The sequence below is a fragment of the Ochotona curzoniae genome, unplaced genomic scaffold, assembly GCF_017591425.1.
Source record: "Ochotona curzoniae isolate NIBS_2020 unplaced genomic scaffold, NIBS_Ocur_1.0 scaffold_4506, whole genome shotgun sequence".
NCBI lineage: Eukaryota > Metazoa > Chordata > Mammalia > Lagomorpha > Ochotonidae > Ochotona > Ochotona curzoniae.
In genome coordinates, this window is record NW_024467119.1 from 45837936 (window position 1) to 45856938 (window position 19003).

The window sequence follows — 19003 nt, forward strand, 5'->3', positions numbered from 1 at the left end:
TTTATTTTGAATTGGGCTATTCAGTCAATCCCGTTCACTTAGACAGAGCTATGCCATTAGCAGCTTTGATTAGAAGCTCAAATGTGCATCTCATTATTAAAGCATATTTTCCCCCCTTTCTATCAGCAGAAATGATTCTGCTAAATAAAATGGGACACTGTATCTAACTGTCCAAGTCTATTTGCACTATACTTATTCTCTTAAGCCAGTTTTTACAAGTTAGTGGCGATGAAAGATTGATAATTTTCTTAGCATGTTTGCATGTTCTGGTTCAAAGAGGCCTTTGTAAGCATGAAAACTGAGTTTACCATAATTGTACAAATGCCTATGATTTTCTTTTATAGTTGGGGCATTAAAATTGATTTGTTTGTCCAAATCTTTCTGCGAATAATTTGCTTAACAATCACTATATTATTTGAGTACACTAAAATGTTTAGTAAGAGGAAGGAACTCAAATTTTATGTTATAAATAATGAATAATTGGCAGAGTTTACGTATGAAGACAGAATAATTGGGGTATAAATTTTCCTTGGATTTTTAAAATCATGCCTTTGAAAATATTTTATAAAGACTTATTTAATCATAATAGGAAATTTATTTAAGTTTTTTGTATTATGTACATTTAAAAATTAAGCATTAATGCAGGAAAATAAGTCTCATCCTTTTCTTTTCCAAATACTTTATTCATTATATATGCCATCTAAAATTTAAGTGTAAATATATTTTAAAAGCCATGCCTTGCTTATCTTTGTATTTCTTCCATCTAATTTAGTAGGCAACCATAAATGTAACTGTGTTCTGTTATCTTCCATGAGAATGGTATGTGAAATAATCTTGAAAATAAGACTCTGCCCTGTTTATTTTTCTCTGTTTTCTATCAAAAGTGTCATTGTAAATATCAGATTAAAAATCATATATTAATCTCTTTCTTTATAAATCTCTACACTACATAACTTTATTTAGAACTACTTGGAATTGTAATTCCTGAATAATTTAATGTAAAAACATCTCATCTAGGAAACTGTCTTTATGTTATATTTAATGAGTTTTGTTCTGGGGATCATTTAATGAAAGAGCTACTCATGATTAGAAGTCAAAATCTGTTTCTGGAGATGATACCTTATGTCAGACTTGATGCAATTTTGTAGAACTAGTGAGAAGTACTGGAAGACACACAGTTTATAGCACATGGATGTAGAGTTCTTAATGATGTAGCTTTAGACTCCTATCATTTCTTCCTTTCAGAAAATTTAATCAGTAAACTTTACATTGTCATTTACTGTTTTGGTATATTCAATGAATTTCTGTTTGTCATCTAACAGTTTCAACATACATATTTCAGTACAATAGATGATTGTGGAGGAGTTAGTAATTTTTTACATAAATGTACTAGACTATGGATATGAAAATATCACTTTGTTATAACACCTATCTTTTTCTGATGTAGATAAAGCTGACAAATGACATTTCCACTCTCTAATCTATCACAAATTATAATTACGATTCTTTTCTAAATATTTAGTGTATTGAAAATTTGGCAAGCATTTTTCATGGGTGTTATGCTTTTGGCATTTTATACTACATTGTGATGTTTATTTTGCTTATTGTTTTATAGGACACTTTATAGAATCAAAGAAAAACAAAACATTGTACAAGCAAGTAGTGTCTAAAAAATCTACAGAGACACAATTTTAGTTGAAGTATAAAAGTGTAAATATTCCTATGAAATGGAGTAGTTCTGCATTTGCTTTTACATTTATCTGGGTTGCTGTTGACTTCCATGTGAGTGTCCAGTAGTCTACGATAATCCCACAGGCTCAGATAGGCTAAGAGGAAGGCCACAGACCTCAAGGCTTATAACAGGTGCTTTTTAAACTTTTTCCTTTTTTCTTTTCATTTCTAATCCACATGCCAGCACATGGAAAGTATCATCCTTTTTTTTTTTCTCATTTGAAGAGGTATATTTTCAACAGCATTTTGGTAGCTTCTGGAAGCTTTGGGAAAAATTCATATTTTTTGGAAGGTGAATTCTCAAAATTCTCAAGAACTTTTCTTTCAATGCTATCTCACTTTCTGCAGCTCTTGTCTTAGCCAGGAAGGTAGGGGCTGCCCCAGCTTGTGAAGCAGCTTAGAGAGTTCCACATTGTGATCTCGGTAGTAGCTTGACAGAAATGCTCTGCTCTGAGTGGGGAGGAAGAGAAAACACACACATACACTTGATTTTATACAGTTATCAAATATAACAATCTGTTTTAAACTCTGAATTAAGCACATGGATTGTTTATTTAACACAATTTGCTATGGTTTGCAGTCGGGCTTGAGAAGGGATAATGTCATTCTATCTGGGTAGAGGACAGTACTACTACCAATCTGTCTGACATATTGTGCATATTTCTGTTCCCTCTGTGCAGTCTCCTTTAATCTTGTCTCCACTCTGGACACTACTTTACTCCCTTTGAACCCAGTACGTACTACACAGTAAACCTGTTAAACCATCTCAAAGAACTCTGATATCCTGAGAAGTTGTTTTTCTAATTTTTCTCTACGATCAAATTTGTATCTTAGTATGTCTGTGTTAGACAAGAGTAAAATAAAACACTAAGATTCTATAGAATTTAGTTAGGAACTTACTAGGCCCAGGACCTGTCTCAAATAAGACTGATGCTACAAGCTTCAAGCATTGCTAGGTAAAATTCAGATCAGTGCAGGATTCTCAGTCCACTTCAGGATTCCCAATGATCATGATATATTAAACTGTTGTGGAGATGGGATACAAAATGCTATTTTAATTTCTGAATTTTAAATAAAATTATAAATTATAACACATTTGCCTTCTTTTGTATAAACTATATACCTATTAGGCTGCTTATCAAATAAAATTAATAATCTTAATGTACATGAAATAAAGATTAAAGTAAAATTACAGGTTATACTGAGGAAACTATAGCATTAATTGATTGTCATGTTAAAATTCTGGGTGGTATAACATTGTTGTGCCAGATACCATATCTCTATTTCCCAAACCTAAATTATCTACTGGTATGTCAGACATTTGGGAAATAAATTTATTCTTTCATTTTATAGTATACTAACAATTCAAAGGTTTATATAATGTATCAGTTCTTATATTATTACCAGAGTATTCCACAGTGACTTCAGTAGTGGGGAAAAAAAGAAATCTTTTGGTTTTATTTTCAGTTGATATATTTGCTGTCTTGGTATCAACCAACATTTTTAGTGTTAAAATTCTGTGCAGCTAATTCTTTATTGAATGACAGATTATCTTTCAGTTGTGGTTTAGAATGACAAATTATGTTGTTTTCCTTTATTCCTGCATGACAGGTAATAATAAATCACTAGGAAAATCAAAATAAGCAACCTATATGTATTGAATCCCTGATGTCACATTTAGTATGTAGAAACATTGAATATTAATTTTAATCCAGTTTCTCACAAATTGTATATGATATTATTTTTCACTTTGCTTACTTAATTTTTTAAGTCTATACTTACGTCAGAATCCATTGGAGGGTATTTTCTTCCTTTACTTTTTCCAAGGCATTTGGTTTTACCTTCTTCAAGTAACTGACACCAGAAGCCTTTGTGAGAATCAAACCTAAAAGAATAAAAAAATTAAAACATAGCAAATATTTTTAAGCAATGTATATGCTGAATGCAAATAATATAAATTTTAAGTTTACATATCATTGTCAAAACAAAAAAAACTGATTTTTTTTACTACATCCCTTTACATAGAATCTTTTGGCATACATATTTTTTTTAATTCTCAGTCCATCTGTCATACTTGTGAGTTTGCCAGGTTCCTAATAGAAAAATTGTCAGCAGAAGGTCTCCTATTAATAGAAATTAATGAAGCTAACTTCTTTATCTAGAAGCAAAAAAATTCATAAATGTTAAGCCCATTATTTTCCTTTATAAGGCTTAAGTGACAAGTTAGTATTTGTTCATGTCTATGGATTTAAACAGTATTTATATAACTATGAGGTGATAGGAGAAAAAGGGTTTTGGTGTACCATGGAGTAATTACTTTTAGGATTCTCTAGCTATCACTTACTGCATTTTTTTCACAGTTGCTTTTTTTTTTTTGTTACAAACTCCCTATTAAAACATTAGCACCTATACTGGGATTTGCATGCCATAATCATAATAAAAATAATAGTGGCATGTCAAATTTATACCTTTGTTAGCCAAATATTTCATATCACTTTCCATTTGAGTCTTCATTATAATTCAACATAGGTATGCTATAAAATTCTTCCCTTTTAATAGCACTAAGCATAGTGTTTAGCTTTTCTGCATATTCACTAAAAACTAGTGAAGTATAAAGTGAAAAAGAAGAAGTTTGGTCAAGGTTAATCCATTTTGGATTATATAATTTTTATTTATTCAGATGATGACTCAAGTCTAGAACTCGTAACATTGGGTTAAGGACTTTTTCTTCCTCCTTAGTTGCTAATATGATTTATAATATTACTCATTGTAAATAAGGATTATCCATGCTTCACTGCAAAGTTAAAGGGAAAGTAATGGCAATGATGATTCTTTAGCATTCCTTTTGTTATGTTAGAGATTGTGTTTGTCATATTTTATTCAACTATGTTAACATTTGTCATTTATGATCACTTTTAATGTGATCACTTTTAATGTGAAAATGTTATCAGAATGCTACTTCCAGTGTTACTTCCAATTTTGTCTATAAATATACTGTGAACAATGAACAAAGGTTACATACTAATGAGATATTTAGAGGTAAATTGAACAACAAACTTTTGCAAACTCTGCACTCTGAAAACTCCACAACATTGTAAGGGAAATTATAGAAGACCTTAAAAACTGGGGAACTATACAGTATGTATAAATCAAAAGAGTGAATATTTTCAGTTATCAATTATTTCCTAATTTATCTGTGGACTCTATATGATTCTAATCAGTACTGCAATGAGCTCTTTCCTTTTTGGGTAGAAATTTTAAATGATTCTAAAATGTATATAGACATGTAAAGGAGTTAGCCATTTAAAACATATGAAAACAAAGAAAAAAATTGAAGATCTTACTTTCACTTGAGATTTACTATGTTTACAATAATCAAGGCTGTATAGTATTGTGTTAATGGACAAGAGGATCCATGGAACACCATCAGGTCTGAAGCTGGCTACACATTTATGATTTAATGATTTCCAAAAGATAAGTGCAAAAGTAATTCTATGAGAAAGGATTATTAAACAGATGCAGTGGATAAACTAGATATTAAGAAAGAGATGAACATCAACTATTACCTCATGTTGAATGTATAACCGAAGAGACAAAACTATAAAACTGAAAAAAAAAACCCAAGGAAAACCATGCAGAAAAGTTCATAACCAAAGATTTCTTAAGATGGAACATATAAGAGAAATAGTGATACTTTTACATTCATTTAAATGTCACATTTTGCTCTTATAAGCACATTTAATAAAATGGAAAAGGAAAGTGCAAACTTGGAGAAAATATTTATAATGCAAATATATGTATTGGCACTTCTAATCATAATATACTACTCAATATGAAGGATGCCTGTAAAAATTGAATAAGCCTTTGTAAGAGATTCCCTCTGAGAACAAATGTGAATGATCAATATAAACAAATGAAATTTTGTTGAGTATCATTAGTCACTAGGGGTATGCAAATTAAAATTACAAATGAAATAACACTGAACACATATTAAAATGCCTCAATTAAAAAGGCCAGTACCAGATGTGAACATACAGGTGGAACAAATAGAAGAAATGCCCTATTTCCTTGTAGATATTAAAACATATCATAGCTATATTATTCTATTTCTTGTAGATTTAAATATATAATTACTGTGTGACCCATTTCTAGGTATTTGCAGAAGGAAAATGAAAAATATGTGTCTGTGCAAAGGTCTATACACACAGAGCAGGTGTTTGGCGCAGTGCAGCCTGTGACACCACATCCATACAGTGTCCGATTTGAGTCTCCACACCCCTGATGGCCATTCAGCTTCCTGCTAATGTGCATCCTGTGCAGCCTGGGTGACAGCGGATGGCATGAATGCTTGAGTTCCTGCCAACCACATGGCTAACACTGACAAGTTTTGGTCTCTTGGCTTCATGTTCTCTCAGTCCTGGCTGTGGCAGGCATTTGGAAAGAGAACCAGAGAATGGATGCCTTTTAATCTCTGCTTTACAAATAAAATGAAAATAAATAAAAAGTATAAAAAAATCTTCACACAGATGTTCTTAGGAGTTTTATTCATAATAGCTAAAAAATGCTAAAGACCCTTGCATCCATCAACTGGGAAGAGGATAAGCAAAATTTGTATATCCACAAAACAGTACTGCTCAACCAAAGTAACCTCCTAGGGTCAGATGTAGCATGGAGGAATCACAAAAGCATCGAATAAGTAAAATAGAGTAGCTAGGCAGTTAGGCGCTGGGGATAAAGAATTATTTGCACAGATGCATGAGAACTCTTTGGATTAATGGATATATTCCACATATTGTCTGCAGTGATGCATATAACTACGTATTTGTCAAAATTTGTCAAATTGTTGAATCTTGATGAATTTTACTAAATGTAAAATCACACATCAATAAAACAGATTTAAAATTACAATTGATTGATTTTGATTGAAAATGATTGAATTTGATTGATTTTGATTACAATTTGATTGATTGATTGATTGATTTTTTTTGAGTCTCTGTGCAGGGAGGGTAATCTATATAGTTAATCTTGCAGGGTTCAAAATGATAGCTTTGTGAAAAAATACAAACCTAGATTTCTGCCTCTATTGCTCTGTGTATTGCAGACAATAAAATTAGCATGTCTCTCTTATGCAAAACCTGTTTCTTATCAAAGCAATTGTGTGAAATTAGGCTATGACATGATGTGTATTGATGCCATTATATGCTCTTGTTTGAATCAGGCAACTGAATAAATCAGTTTCATATTTTGGGATATAAAGAGAGTATTAATAAAGTCTTATTTAATCTATACATCAAAGCCTTTGGAAAATGCTAGTATGTTTCTGGAAGTCTGTTACTTCTAGATGCAATATTTTTATTAGCATTCTGTTATCAGCAATTTCTACAGCTGAATTTTGCCTCATTTTAAATATTCAAATGAATAAAATTCAGAATGCAGGTAAGGTATTACTATTATTTTTGCAGATATATTTTGCTATAGATACACAACTGGCTCAGAAATTATGCAGTATATTAAAATGAATAGCCTCTCAGAGTTTTTTCTAAGAAACAACTTCTTATGTTAGAATTAAAAGTCAAAGGAAAAGTTTTATTTTTGCTAATTGAATCTTACGTAGTCAAGTGTCATGCTGGGTTCAACTGAAGGAAGATAAATAAATATGTGTTTAGTTGACACCTAGTCCAACATGTGTATGCATAAGTTTATAGGAAGTGGAGTAGGTATATGGGGATGGAAAGGTGAAAGTGAAGAAGTTGGAAGGAAGACATCTCATAACAGAGCGCTGGTTCAAATCCTGGCTCTCTTGCTTCTGATTCAGCTTCCTGCCAATGTGCCAGGAGAGTGGCAAATGATGCCACTCTCAAGTGGAGTTCAAGTGGAGTCCTGAATGGCAGTCCTGTCTTCTGATATGGGTCTGGCTCAGCTAAAACTGTAGGCAACCATATAAAGTGAAACTGTAGACAGAAGGTCTGTCTTTCCTTCTTTCTGAGATGGTGTATCAATCCTAAAAAAAAAAAAAGTCTTATTCCAGTTAACCTGAGGGACTGGGTCTTATTCCTCAGAGAAGTTACAAATAAAAGGTTTTGTTGAAGGACCTTGTGATTTGGAGACACAATCACACCCTCAGAACACAGATAAAGAAGTTGGATAGGTTGTAGGGACAGGGCTCCTCCTAGCTATTCAGAATTCTGTCAGTCAGTTGCTTTCACACCAGTGTCTGATGGGACAGTGAGGAAACAGCATTTTTACAAGACTCTGGCAGCAGTAATCATGATTGGCTCATCCTATAAGACAATTGGAAAGTGAATATGTTGGAGAAAGTATTATGTGTTGTTTAGTGCCTTTATCAATGGCTACTTTGACCTGTAGGTGGGTTGCTTTGTTTATCATTGTTATCTCCAGAATCATAAAATAAAGCAAAAACTGTATTGTATTATAAATAAAAATAAAAATTATTCTTAAACTTTTGTGGAATATCACCCAGGGAAACTTAAAAGTAACTGGAAGAGACTTGGGGAGAAGGACACCAAGATTTTCCAGTGATTCAACATTTTACTGTTGACATTTATGATTCATATCTCACACTAATCAAAATGTGACTTAACCCTTTGGGAAATGAATCCTTGAAAACATTCAGAATATACTTACAAAATTATAATATGTCTCTGATGCGTTTAAATTGAGATAATATTCCCATTAAAAGTAGATAGCAGTTTGATATATCTCAAAGTTAAAAGAACATCATTTATATATAAGTAGTCTAGGACAAGCACACAAGTATTTTTGGTATTGTTCTCTCCTAACCAGCATTATTTTGTGATTTAATGAGTCACTTTCAGAACATTTTCATCCTTGTCCTAACACTTCCAGAACCCACTGTAGTCAATACCAGCTGTTACCTGGGCAAGCACTCGTCTGCATGCTTCCTTTTTTGTTCCTGCTGAATAGATACGGCAAATTAATCTATTCACTAAGCTGATGGATATTTGGATTGTTTCTAATTTTTAGCTATTATGTAAAATGCTGCTAAAATATTCACTTAATATTTATGGATTTAGGTGTTTTTATGGATCTTGGAGTAGATTCATAGGGGTGTGGAGGTGAGTTGCTTGATAAGATTCTTTTTAAGAAAATGAAAAACTTTTTTCCAAAGCAGCCATTTATTATGCATTGCTATTAGTAACATGAGGGTTCTAGCTTCCACACTCCTGCCAACATCTGATGTTGTATTTTGGATTATGTCCATTTGGTTTCTCTTTTGGATTATAGTTTTTTTTTTTAAGATTTATTTATCTTTATTGCAAAGTCATATATACAGAGTAGGAGAGACACAGAGGAAGATCTTCTGTTTGCTGATTCAATCCCCAGGTGACGACAACAGCTAGAGATATGCGAGTCCGAAGCCAAGAGCCAGGAGCTCTTCTGTGTCTCCCATGTAGATACAGGGTCCCAAGGCTCTGGGCCATCCTCGGTTGCTTTCCCAGGCCACAAGCAGGGTGCTGGATTAGAAGGGGTGCTACTGGGATTAGAACTCGTGCCCATATGTGATCCTGGCACGTTCAAGGCAAGGACTTTAGCTGCTAGGCCATGGCACTTGGCCCAGATTATAGCTGTTCTGATGGATATATAGTAGTGTCTCAAAGTGGTTTTAATCTGTGAGCATACATTTATTATGTAAAGTGGCATTCATATGGAGATGGATTTTTTTGCTTAAGTAGTCTGAGGCAACTTAAGCTCATTTTTTTTTTTAAGATTTATTTTATTTTTATTGGAAAGTCAGATATACAGAGTTCAGGAGAAACAGAAAAGAAGATTTTCTGTCCAATGATTCACTTCCCAAGTGGTCCCAATGGCTAGAGCTGAGCTGATCTGAAGCCAGTAGCCTCTTCTCGGTCTCCCACATGGGTGCAGCGTCCCAAGACTTTGGGTCATCCTCAACTTCCCTCCCAGGTCACAAGCAGGTAGCTGAATGGGAAGCAGGGATTAGAACCAGTTCCCATATGGGAATCCCAGTGCATTCAAGGCTAGGACTTTAGCCACTAGGCTATCACACCAGGCCCTAAAGTTCAGGTTTTTAAAGGAAGTATTTCCTGTTGAGATAGTAAAGCATTTCATTAGTGAAACTTCAGATTATTATTTTTCTATGGTTCTACTTTTTGAGTAATTTGATGACCTTGACACACTGACAATGAAAAGCCTAGAAATGATTGGTGGAATTTTAGTTCTGTCTCCTCAATCTACTTGCTGAATATTTTTGCCCTGGGTACTTCATCATAATGGTGGAACTACTAATTTACCACATAGTTTTTTTAAAAAGTTTATGTATGAAGGAGAGAGACAGACAAAGAATTTCCATCACGTGGCCCACTCCCAATTGGCCACAATGGTTGGGGATGATCTAGGTGTCCCCTGTCGGGGACAGTGACCCAGGTTGAGCCTTCATTTGCTGCCTCCTCAGTTGCATATAGACAGGAAGCTGGACATGGAGCCAGGACATGAACCCATGCTCTCCTACATGGGATATTGGTATTAATCACAGCATTTGTTGGAGACAACACATAAAAATATTTAGAATATATAAATATATATTTTGAAACAATGCAACCACTGTAGCATTTATTATAAGAAATTAGTGTATACTACTTTCTATTTTTCATTGCTTAGAATTTCTAGGTGGTGTTACATAGATTACTCAGAAAATCAAGAGATTTCAGTTACAAGGTCTATTTTTCAAATCTATTTATGGGTGGGTTGGGAAGGAATTTCTGGATAACATAAGTTAGCTTGTAAAGGAAGTTGAAGCCTTCAGAATTTTCTAGCAAATTTAGGCTTTTATGACTCAGTTAAGACATTTCTACAAAACAAAATAGGTCAAAAAGAAAAAATATCCAGCTCTCAGCTTTCCAATTCTTGTTTATTATATATTGATGTTTCAAGATGTGTTAGTATTAAAAATTGGTATAACAATTCTGGTTTCTTCATTTTAACTAACTCAATAATTGGCTGAGAAAAAAGGTGTCAGGTTCTGGTAGTTAATAAACTAGTACTCATATTTCTATGAAGACATCTCAAACTCATTGATGACTGGTTATTACTGTGAATATATCTATTCATGAAAAATTAAAAATTTGCTTTTCACTTTAGTTTATACAATTTTGAACAATCAATTTCAAAATATTAAATAACACATTAAGGTAATGTTAGTACATCACTCTTTATAATTTGGGGCTTAAGGTTTTGTTAAGTAAGGGCATAAGGTGAAGGAAGATGAATTTAGACCCAGGGCATTGATGTGAAATATTCAAATATTTTACAACAACTGCACTACTGGTTTTTCCAAGGTGTGTCAGGCCAATGGGTAGTTTATAAAGTATAAAAAGAAATCAAATGGAAGTAGATCATTTTTAAGAGCAGATGGAATATTTGGGTAGTCCTACTGGACCAGAAACTGATTTTTGTAACTGTACCTATCTTACTTTGCTATTTTACCTACTGAGCCTCCAACCATGGTACAGAATCATATAAAGGTACTCTTAGCTAGATTCATCCTAGTCATCAAGTGACCCACAGTTCTTTGTATGGAGTATGTTGTGTTGAGACTAGTTCTGTTAAGTTATACTGTCTTTTCTCAGCAGTGGAGACCCATAAAAAGCTTGCTGCTGAATTTGATGCACAGGATAAACACACAGCATGCAGGTCAAGGATCATTCTGTAAGAAAAGAGATTGTATCTTTATAGAATACTTCTTTTTCCTGAAATACAATGTTTTTGCTATATACTCCATAAAAAGACCCAAGATAAGCTGACTTGAAATAGAAAACTGTTTGGGAAATGAAAGATTTCTTTTTCTAAGAGATACTTAGAAATACATAAAGCAAAAAGTAGACTTGAATTTCTAACAGCAAACTAAAATCACTCAGCTTTCTTTGAGGTTATGTTGAGTGTTAAATACCTCAAGCTAGTGTCTGTGTTTGTACTTGAACTAAGCTCTACAAAACTCCGACAGTACTAGTAAGTATAGAAAACACTGAGGTCTGAAGGCTAATAGTACCAACAAAGAAAAGGAATCTCAGGAAGGAAACACAGAACTGGAGTTCCACCTCCTCTGTGAGCTTCAAACCAAAATGTGTCTCTCCCGTATCTCTACATACGATTTGTACAAGTTATAAGTGGTATTTGATGTTTTTATGCCAGTCTTTCACTGGATGGGATGCTGGTAATAAAGGAATCCCTTTCACTGTGTTTTTCCTTTCACGTTTTAAAATGACAAAGTGTAAAAGCACAAAGAAGAGAAAACCCATTGATCTATGAAACTGTATTTTATACCGAAGAACACAACAAAGAATTTCATAATTGAGTCCTTCGCAGTTTTTAAGCTTCAGTTCATAAGCCTGAAATTTAAAAAGATATAGTAAGAGGTCTGTGATCCAGTCAACTCAGGATTTTCCAATTGCTTCAGGCATGTGAGATAGGAGTAAAAAACCCATATAAATCTGAATATTAACCATTACAAAGTTACTGAATAAGCTAAGAAAAAAAAACTAAAAATACTGTATGAAGGCCAGAGTCAGGACTAGGGTAAAGAAAGTCATATAAGCTACAAAGTTAAAACTGAAACAATAAAAAGACAGGCATATATAGTAAAGGGCTCCTTAGATTCTAACATATCTTTCATCTCCTCTCAAAATCTCAGCCTTAATGTGTTTAATTGTCCAGGATATAAGAGGAAACCGCTAAACCAAACAAACACAAAAGAAAAGAAAAGAAAAGAAAAGAAAACAAAGCAGAAAAGACAAGACAAAACCAAAGACCACCAAACTAGAACTAATAATTACTAAGGTCTCAAGGAGATGTGTCAGGCTAGATGTCTAGTGGGTAAACATAGAGAAACAAATGGAAGATATTTAGATAATTATAGTGCATCTCTCTGCCTATCCATTCAGTTACTGATCTACTTCTTGCTGTCAAATATTTCTGAAAATTGCATAAGGGAGAAAATAGTCAGTTCCCAGACCACCTAGATAATCAATTCAGTTAAGGCGTCTCAATATTGTCTAGTTGACTCAGCCCTTACCAACTTGAGGAGCCTCTTTTAAGGTTTGTTGTTGGTATTGAGATTTACAATAGTTTTGTTTTTTGTTCCATTTAAGGGGATTTCTTTGCTTATGTAGTATCAACAGAGGGTTTAGAATATTTCTTTGACACACTGTTGAAATGTTTCTTTTTGCAATGGTAATGTCAAGTCAAAAATATCATGCATAAAAATAGCTAATGTGAAAATTGTATCAAACAATTTTCTTTAAAATCAAGTTTTGTCTGAAATTTCAATAAACTGATTAGAATATGAACTTACGTTAAAGCTTCTGAATAATTATAATGAGGAGAGACTCCTAGAAACTTCTGTACTTCATCCATCACAGTAGCAGGATCGGTTCTTAATTGCTGCCCATCGATAATTAGCAACTAAATTACCAACAAAATAAAATAAGACAATTTACATTGATAAAAGACATGTTAACTGCATAATAAACAAATTGTGTACTATGAACTTACTCAAAGAAACTGTCCTAAGGGGATTTGCAAGCATTATATAGTTAGACACAATCAGGTCATCCTCATTAATGACTTGAAACAAGAAATAAATAACACCAATTAAGTATAATTATGTTTTGTAATCTGAGAAATGCTGCAAATACCATAAATACAAGAAAAAAAAAATGGAACCAGCTGTGAAGACCAGTTGCTTAAAAATGTGACTGCAAAATCACAAATGGGAATGGAGCTGAGCTTTAAAATGAGCAAAGCATAATCCCATCATGCAAGCTCAGAAGGAGCACTGTAGAAAGGAACAAAAGTTATAATAAGCATAAGTGTAATGCCAAGGTACCAGGCTATTCTTCACAATCCCGTTCAGGAACAACATTGTAAAGTTTGAGGAAATACTTTGAGAATCTCTTGGATAAGCAGGTAAGATTCCCAGAGAACAGAGACATGGATAGAAATCCCTCTAGAACTGAGGGGAAGAATTTGCTATTACTCTAGTGAGGGTCATCCAGAAAGATAAATGATAAGCAATCTTAATTAAACTCTGGAATGTCTACTGTGCAACCCTTGTTCACACATCTTCATTTTTTTCTATTGAGTTTAGACAGCACTGTTTAGCAGAATCTTCTGTGATGTGAACATGCAGTATTCCTGCTACATCTGATTTGAAGCTGTTGGGGTTTAATGGAACCGAGGAACTGAATTTTAAATCTTGTTTAATTTTAATACACAGCCATATATGATAGTAGTTATCATGTTAGTTTGATTCTAGATCACTGTGTCTGATGTCCCTGGAATGTTTATGCAAACTGATGTGGAGGTTGCTCCTGTAATCCAGGTTCATGCTAGGCAAGGCAGAGAAGCTATGAAATTGAGGAAAATGCAGGACATAGGATAATTTTTGCAATGTGGTTTAAAATACAGGTGTGACAGTAGTTCACTCAATTAGTATTAGTTGTGTAAAGAAGTTTTTAATCTTTATTAATCTCAGAATGAGAATCAAGGATCTAAAGTTTCTGAAGCTCCTTACAGACAAGAAAGATATGCACTGGAATATAGAGCAGTGAGAATTACCCTGAAACATTCTTTGAACAAAACTAAGTGGTTTTTCTGCCTCAACTTTTCTATTTTTTCCTTGCTTTGGTATCAATATTTGTATCTGAAGAATAAGAGCTAGTGATATATTAATGAGTGAAGAGAAGTTCTCTATCCTTGAGGCAAAGCCATTAACTTAATGAGACTGTCACCTGTTGTAAATTCTTACTGCTCCATACCTGGAAAGGTGGGAAATAAACAAGCCATCTCTCTATGTGGCTGGCATACCACCCAGGGACCAAACATCTCTTCTGTAAGACTCTCAGCTCAGAGGGTGCATGGGGTCCGGCTGAGATCACTTCGTAGAAGCTAAACTTCAGAGCTGCAGGGTCTTCATGTGATCGCTGATGCTATGAGGAAAAGGTGAATAATTACTAACTGGAACCATGGGCATAAATAATTAAAAACCAATCTTTGTGACAAGTCTCAGAGCTACAAGGAGTGCCTCACTGCTGGAGAGTTGTTTTGAAATTAACAAAGGATGAAAATATTTTCTGGGAACATAAGGATTTAAAGTTGTGACACAGATAAGAGTATATTTTTTGAGAACTTGGTAGAAGCTGACTTCTTATTGATAAGATTCCTTAACTAATTTTACAAATGATTTCCTTAGAGTATGTTGTATTCTGAAAGTGAACTTTTGAGAGCTGCATTAATGGCTCCCCTCCAGCCCATGAGCAAACCATTTATCATGTCTGGTGAATATCCATAATACTCCACTAGTTCTGCCAAAAGGGTTTGCGTTGTCTACTAATGGAGTTTTAGATTAGGAAAGCCCTATTGGCTATTTGAGATAGAGAAACTAGTGAAAACTCTGACATGTACATTACCTGAAAGCCACAGCTTTTATCATCTATTACCTAGTATCTAAAAGCCAAGATTATTTTATCTAATGGTAACCTTTGCAGTAAGTCAGAATCATTTATTGTGAAGGAAATGCAGAAAGCAGCAGCCCAAATAGGAAAGTGTTTCATAATCAGACTAAAGCCATGGTTTGAGGAAATCACCTTTTCCTTAAATTGACCAATAAATATTTCAGGCTTATGGTGAGTTTGTGAATGTTTACCACATGCGGCTGAATAGCAAATTGACTGCAATTGAGATTCAAATTACCGTACTACAAACCACTAGACTTTGTTAAGGCCTGCATTTTGCCACCCTGGAATAATTTATTTGCAATATTTAGGATGTTTTTTAACTTGCAGGCCTGAAACATCCATTTTCTTTAAATTTTCAATTTTTCACAAACTAAATGGTTGCCAAGTTCCAATTTTCCTCCTTCTCTTTGAGACAATTAAGGCTTATTTCTCTTTTCTTCAAGAAACGTAGTGGAAAATATAAAAGGCATTTACCACTTGCTGTACCCTGTGATTTAAAAAAAGGCTCCAGGTTTGGCATGTTTAACTGGAATGGAATTGTGGATTTCTCTGAATCTTGGCTTTTCAGACTATCTCTACTCCCTTTTATGCAGGTCATTATCAATATTCTTATCAAAGATTTCATCTGCTTTATATGATCCTTTCTGTTTATCCTAGCCACAAAACCGTTCCTGACAATCTGTTCTTTCTCTTGTGGATCAGGAAATGCAGCTTTTGTTAAGGAACAGGAATACATACTGAGGAACAACAAAGTTCCTCCAGTATCATAACCATCAAGAATTTAGCTATTTGAGGATGGAACAGTTTACTTTTGTCTGCAGGAGCTGGCTGTGGGGTTCACTTTCATACACAAAAGTAGTAGCTTTACACCCACCCCACTCACAGAGCTTTAGAGAAGGAGATTTTGTATGTAAAACATTCCATATTCAGCTTAACTTCATAGTTTCCAGGGAAATGGAATTCTTAGTCTATCCTGACCTGCTAATTTAACCCCTGTACACAGATCAATTGGTACCTATCAAAACATTTCCTTACTTTAATTTTACCGCAAATCTCCCCTTAGGGAAATACCAGTGGTCTAGTGTTCAGGCTCCACTGCAGCCAGTTAACTGTTAAACAACTCTAACTTGTTTCAGGTAGGTGTTTTCAGATGGGCTTTATCATTCTACACAACTCCATCTGATTATATGCCACTTATTGTATTCTAATTTATATGCTTACCTGGATATATATATATATATATATTTTTTCAGTTACACTGAAAGCAGTGTCAAGTACAACACCTACATTTATTAACTCCAAATCACATTTAGAGCAGTACTTTTCCTGTCGTAGTTTTAACATGTGAACATGTGAGCATTAGGAGAGCATTTTTTTTTAATTAAAAAACTGAAAAATATTAAGTATGTATCCTAGGGTCCAAAGTCTTTGACAATTTTGATGCATATTTTAACTTGGATAGTTTAAGTCTATTGAGCTTTTATATTCAATTAAAACATTACTAGCAAAGACTTTTACAGAAATGTTTTAAATAACATTAAAGTAAAAGTGAATTTTATAAGTAGTAGTGGTCTGTTAAAGTATGTCAAAATTATTATCTGGCTAATTTATACACAGTATCATAAACATGACAGTATATGCATGTACTTCAAAAAGTTACTGGAAATTGAATGAAGACCTATTTATTTTGCTTTACAATTTTTTGAGATCCATGCATAATTTTTCATAACATACATTCTCCATGGGTTTTTTGAAGTCCCTGTGTATGCCTGGATTTCAGGTTTTTTTGGCACCAAAATAAATCTTTGATTTCATTTTCTACAAACGTTCTGAAATACCCTCACATGAGAAGGACTTAAAATTCTTCACGTCTGAAGAATATGCTTTGCTGCTCAGTTGTTTCTTCAGTGCAGTTACTTCAGGTCGTTTATTGCAGAGGTCAATAATCTGTGTCCTATCGCCTGTTTTTAATCAAGACAGTTTTGACTATTTAGTTTTATTTGACTCATTCATTCACATACTGTGTTTGCTCACCTGATACCAGGAATATGCTCTGTCCGATGGATCAATAAGAATGGTGATGATCTTGGCTTTGGGGACCAGAGAAGCAGCTCTTTTAGGAGCCTCCTCTGAGTGGAAATAGTTGGCACTCTTTTCAAACAGAAAATCAGTGGTAACATTAGATGGCACTGGGAAGAAATCCATATACCTAGAAAAGGAATATTTTTCTCAAACCATGACTGATTTAAAGTTACATCCTGGTGAATAAAAACATTAAAAATATCCCACAAATTTATTTACTTTCTAAACAAAAGTCTTTTTCTTTAAGGCATTTATCCTATATACTCAGCACGGAAAAAATTAACTAGAACAAAATGATGCATTTTAAAAATGAATTCTTAAATTTGAGACAGCAAAAATGCAGACGCTAAATAGCAAATTGTAATAAAGATCAACCTAACTATGGAAAGTATATTTAAATGCAGAAATATCATACATAGAAAAATATTATATGTGCAAAACAAAATATTTGAACAGAACAAAAAATGTGTGCTGTGTTCAGCCCAGACACTTTTAGAGGCTTTAGAAAAAAAAAAAACCTTTTTTTCTAATAAAAGTAAAATAATGTCATCAACACTGTGTTGTGCTGATACTATATTAGCTATGTGATATCAGAGAGCAGAACACATTTAATGTAATATACTCTAATTATTTATTTTTCACATGGATCCATTTATACTGTAGAATAATTGTATATTTTATATATATGTGTGTGTATATATATATACACACACGGGGATACTTGTAGACTCCGGCACTGCAATAGTAGAATTTTGTTTAATGTTCCATCTGTATAAAAGTTGTCAAATACAACTAATTCAGCATGTGGCTATACATATTTCTGCAGCATTAAGGGACAACTTTAGTAGGAAAAGGGTTTTTAAAAGAGGCTATAAAAATTGAACTGCAGGAGATTCTTGCATTTTATAAAAATAGCCTCTTTCTCCCTAGCCTTGTCTCCATGACTTGGAGGACCAAGATTAGATAGTTCAACAGTTACCAAACAGAAGAGTCATTAATAATTATGAGATGACTTTTTTTTCTTTTTCAGAATCTTCTTTCTTTTGAGCGATCTTGTGAGGTTTTTCGTACACATTTAGTTGTGAGATCTTGTCATCTCACATGATGAAACTTACTGATACACTGCTGTGTTTAGCTAATACAGCGAAGTAATGTCTTGAAACTCAAAGCAATAAAGAAATCCCTTATGTGTCTGGGAATTGCCTTGTTTGTGATAGTGTCTTTCTGGAATCCTTGTCAGATGGAAAAAATTTATACAAATTCTTGAGAGTGATTTGCTGTCTGTTCTGGTCTAGATTGTATTTAAAGAAGTGCCAGAATATTAAGCTCTTTCTTGAAGGTTTACTTTGGGTCCAGGGTTGCTGAAGTTATCATGGGCATTTAGTGGAATCCATTTGGCCTCATCTCAAGCTTGCTTATTCCCAGAAAGGCTTCAAAAATTACACAAAAAAAGGGCATAGATGTTGAAATTAGATAACTTTTGGCTCCTAAAAACTCTTCATCCTTCCTAGCAGTCTTTTGTACCTGAATAGTTTAGGCCTCAAAAACTCCTCAAGCAATTCTGCCTTTTTGCAAATTGATTCTTTTGACCCCATTGCCTTGCTGAAAAACCAGGATCCTATTTGCCTGTAGTCCCATATATACTGGCTTGTACTTCGAGGTCCTTGAAAAAGATT

At 33.7% G+C, this 19003-nt stretch overlaps 1 protein-coding gene across 1 annotated transcript in view; it reads right to left on the bottom strand.

Annotated features, from left to right (window-relative positions):
* Window positions 1–1902: 1902 nt before the first annotated feature.
* NDST3 (N-deacetylase and N-sulfotransferase 3) overlaps window positions 1903–19003 on the bottom strand; it is a 159451-nt gene continuing 142350 nt past the window's right edge. The window contains exons 10-14 of the mRNA XM_040966689.1: window positions 17280–17454; window positions 14547–14717; window positions 13082–13191; window positions 3514–3616; window positions 1903–2181 (exon numbers count right to left, since the gene is read on the bottom strand). Of these exons, the coding sequence (XP_040822623.1) occupies window positions 2062–2181; window positions 3514–3616; window positions 13082–13191; window positions 14547–14717; window positions 17280–17454 (679 nt within the window). The 3' untranslated portion in view covers window positions 1903–2061. The remainder of the gene's footprint in view (window positions 2182–3513; window positions 3617–13081; window positions 13192–14546; window positions 14718–17279; window positions 17455–19003) is intronic.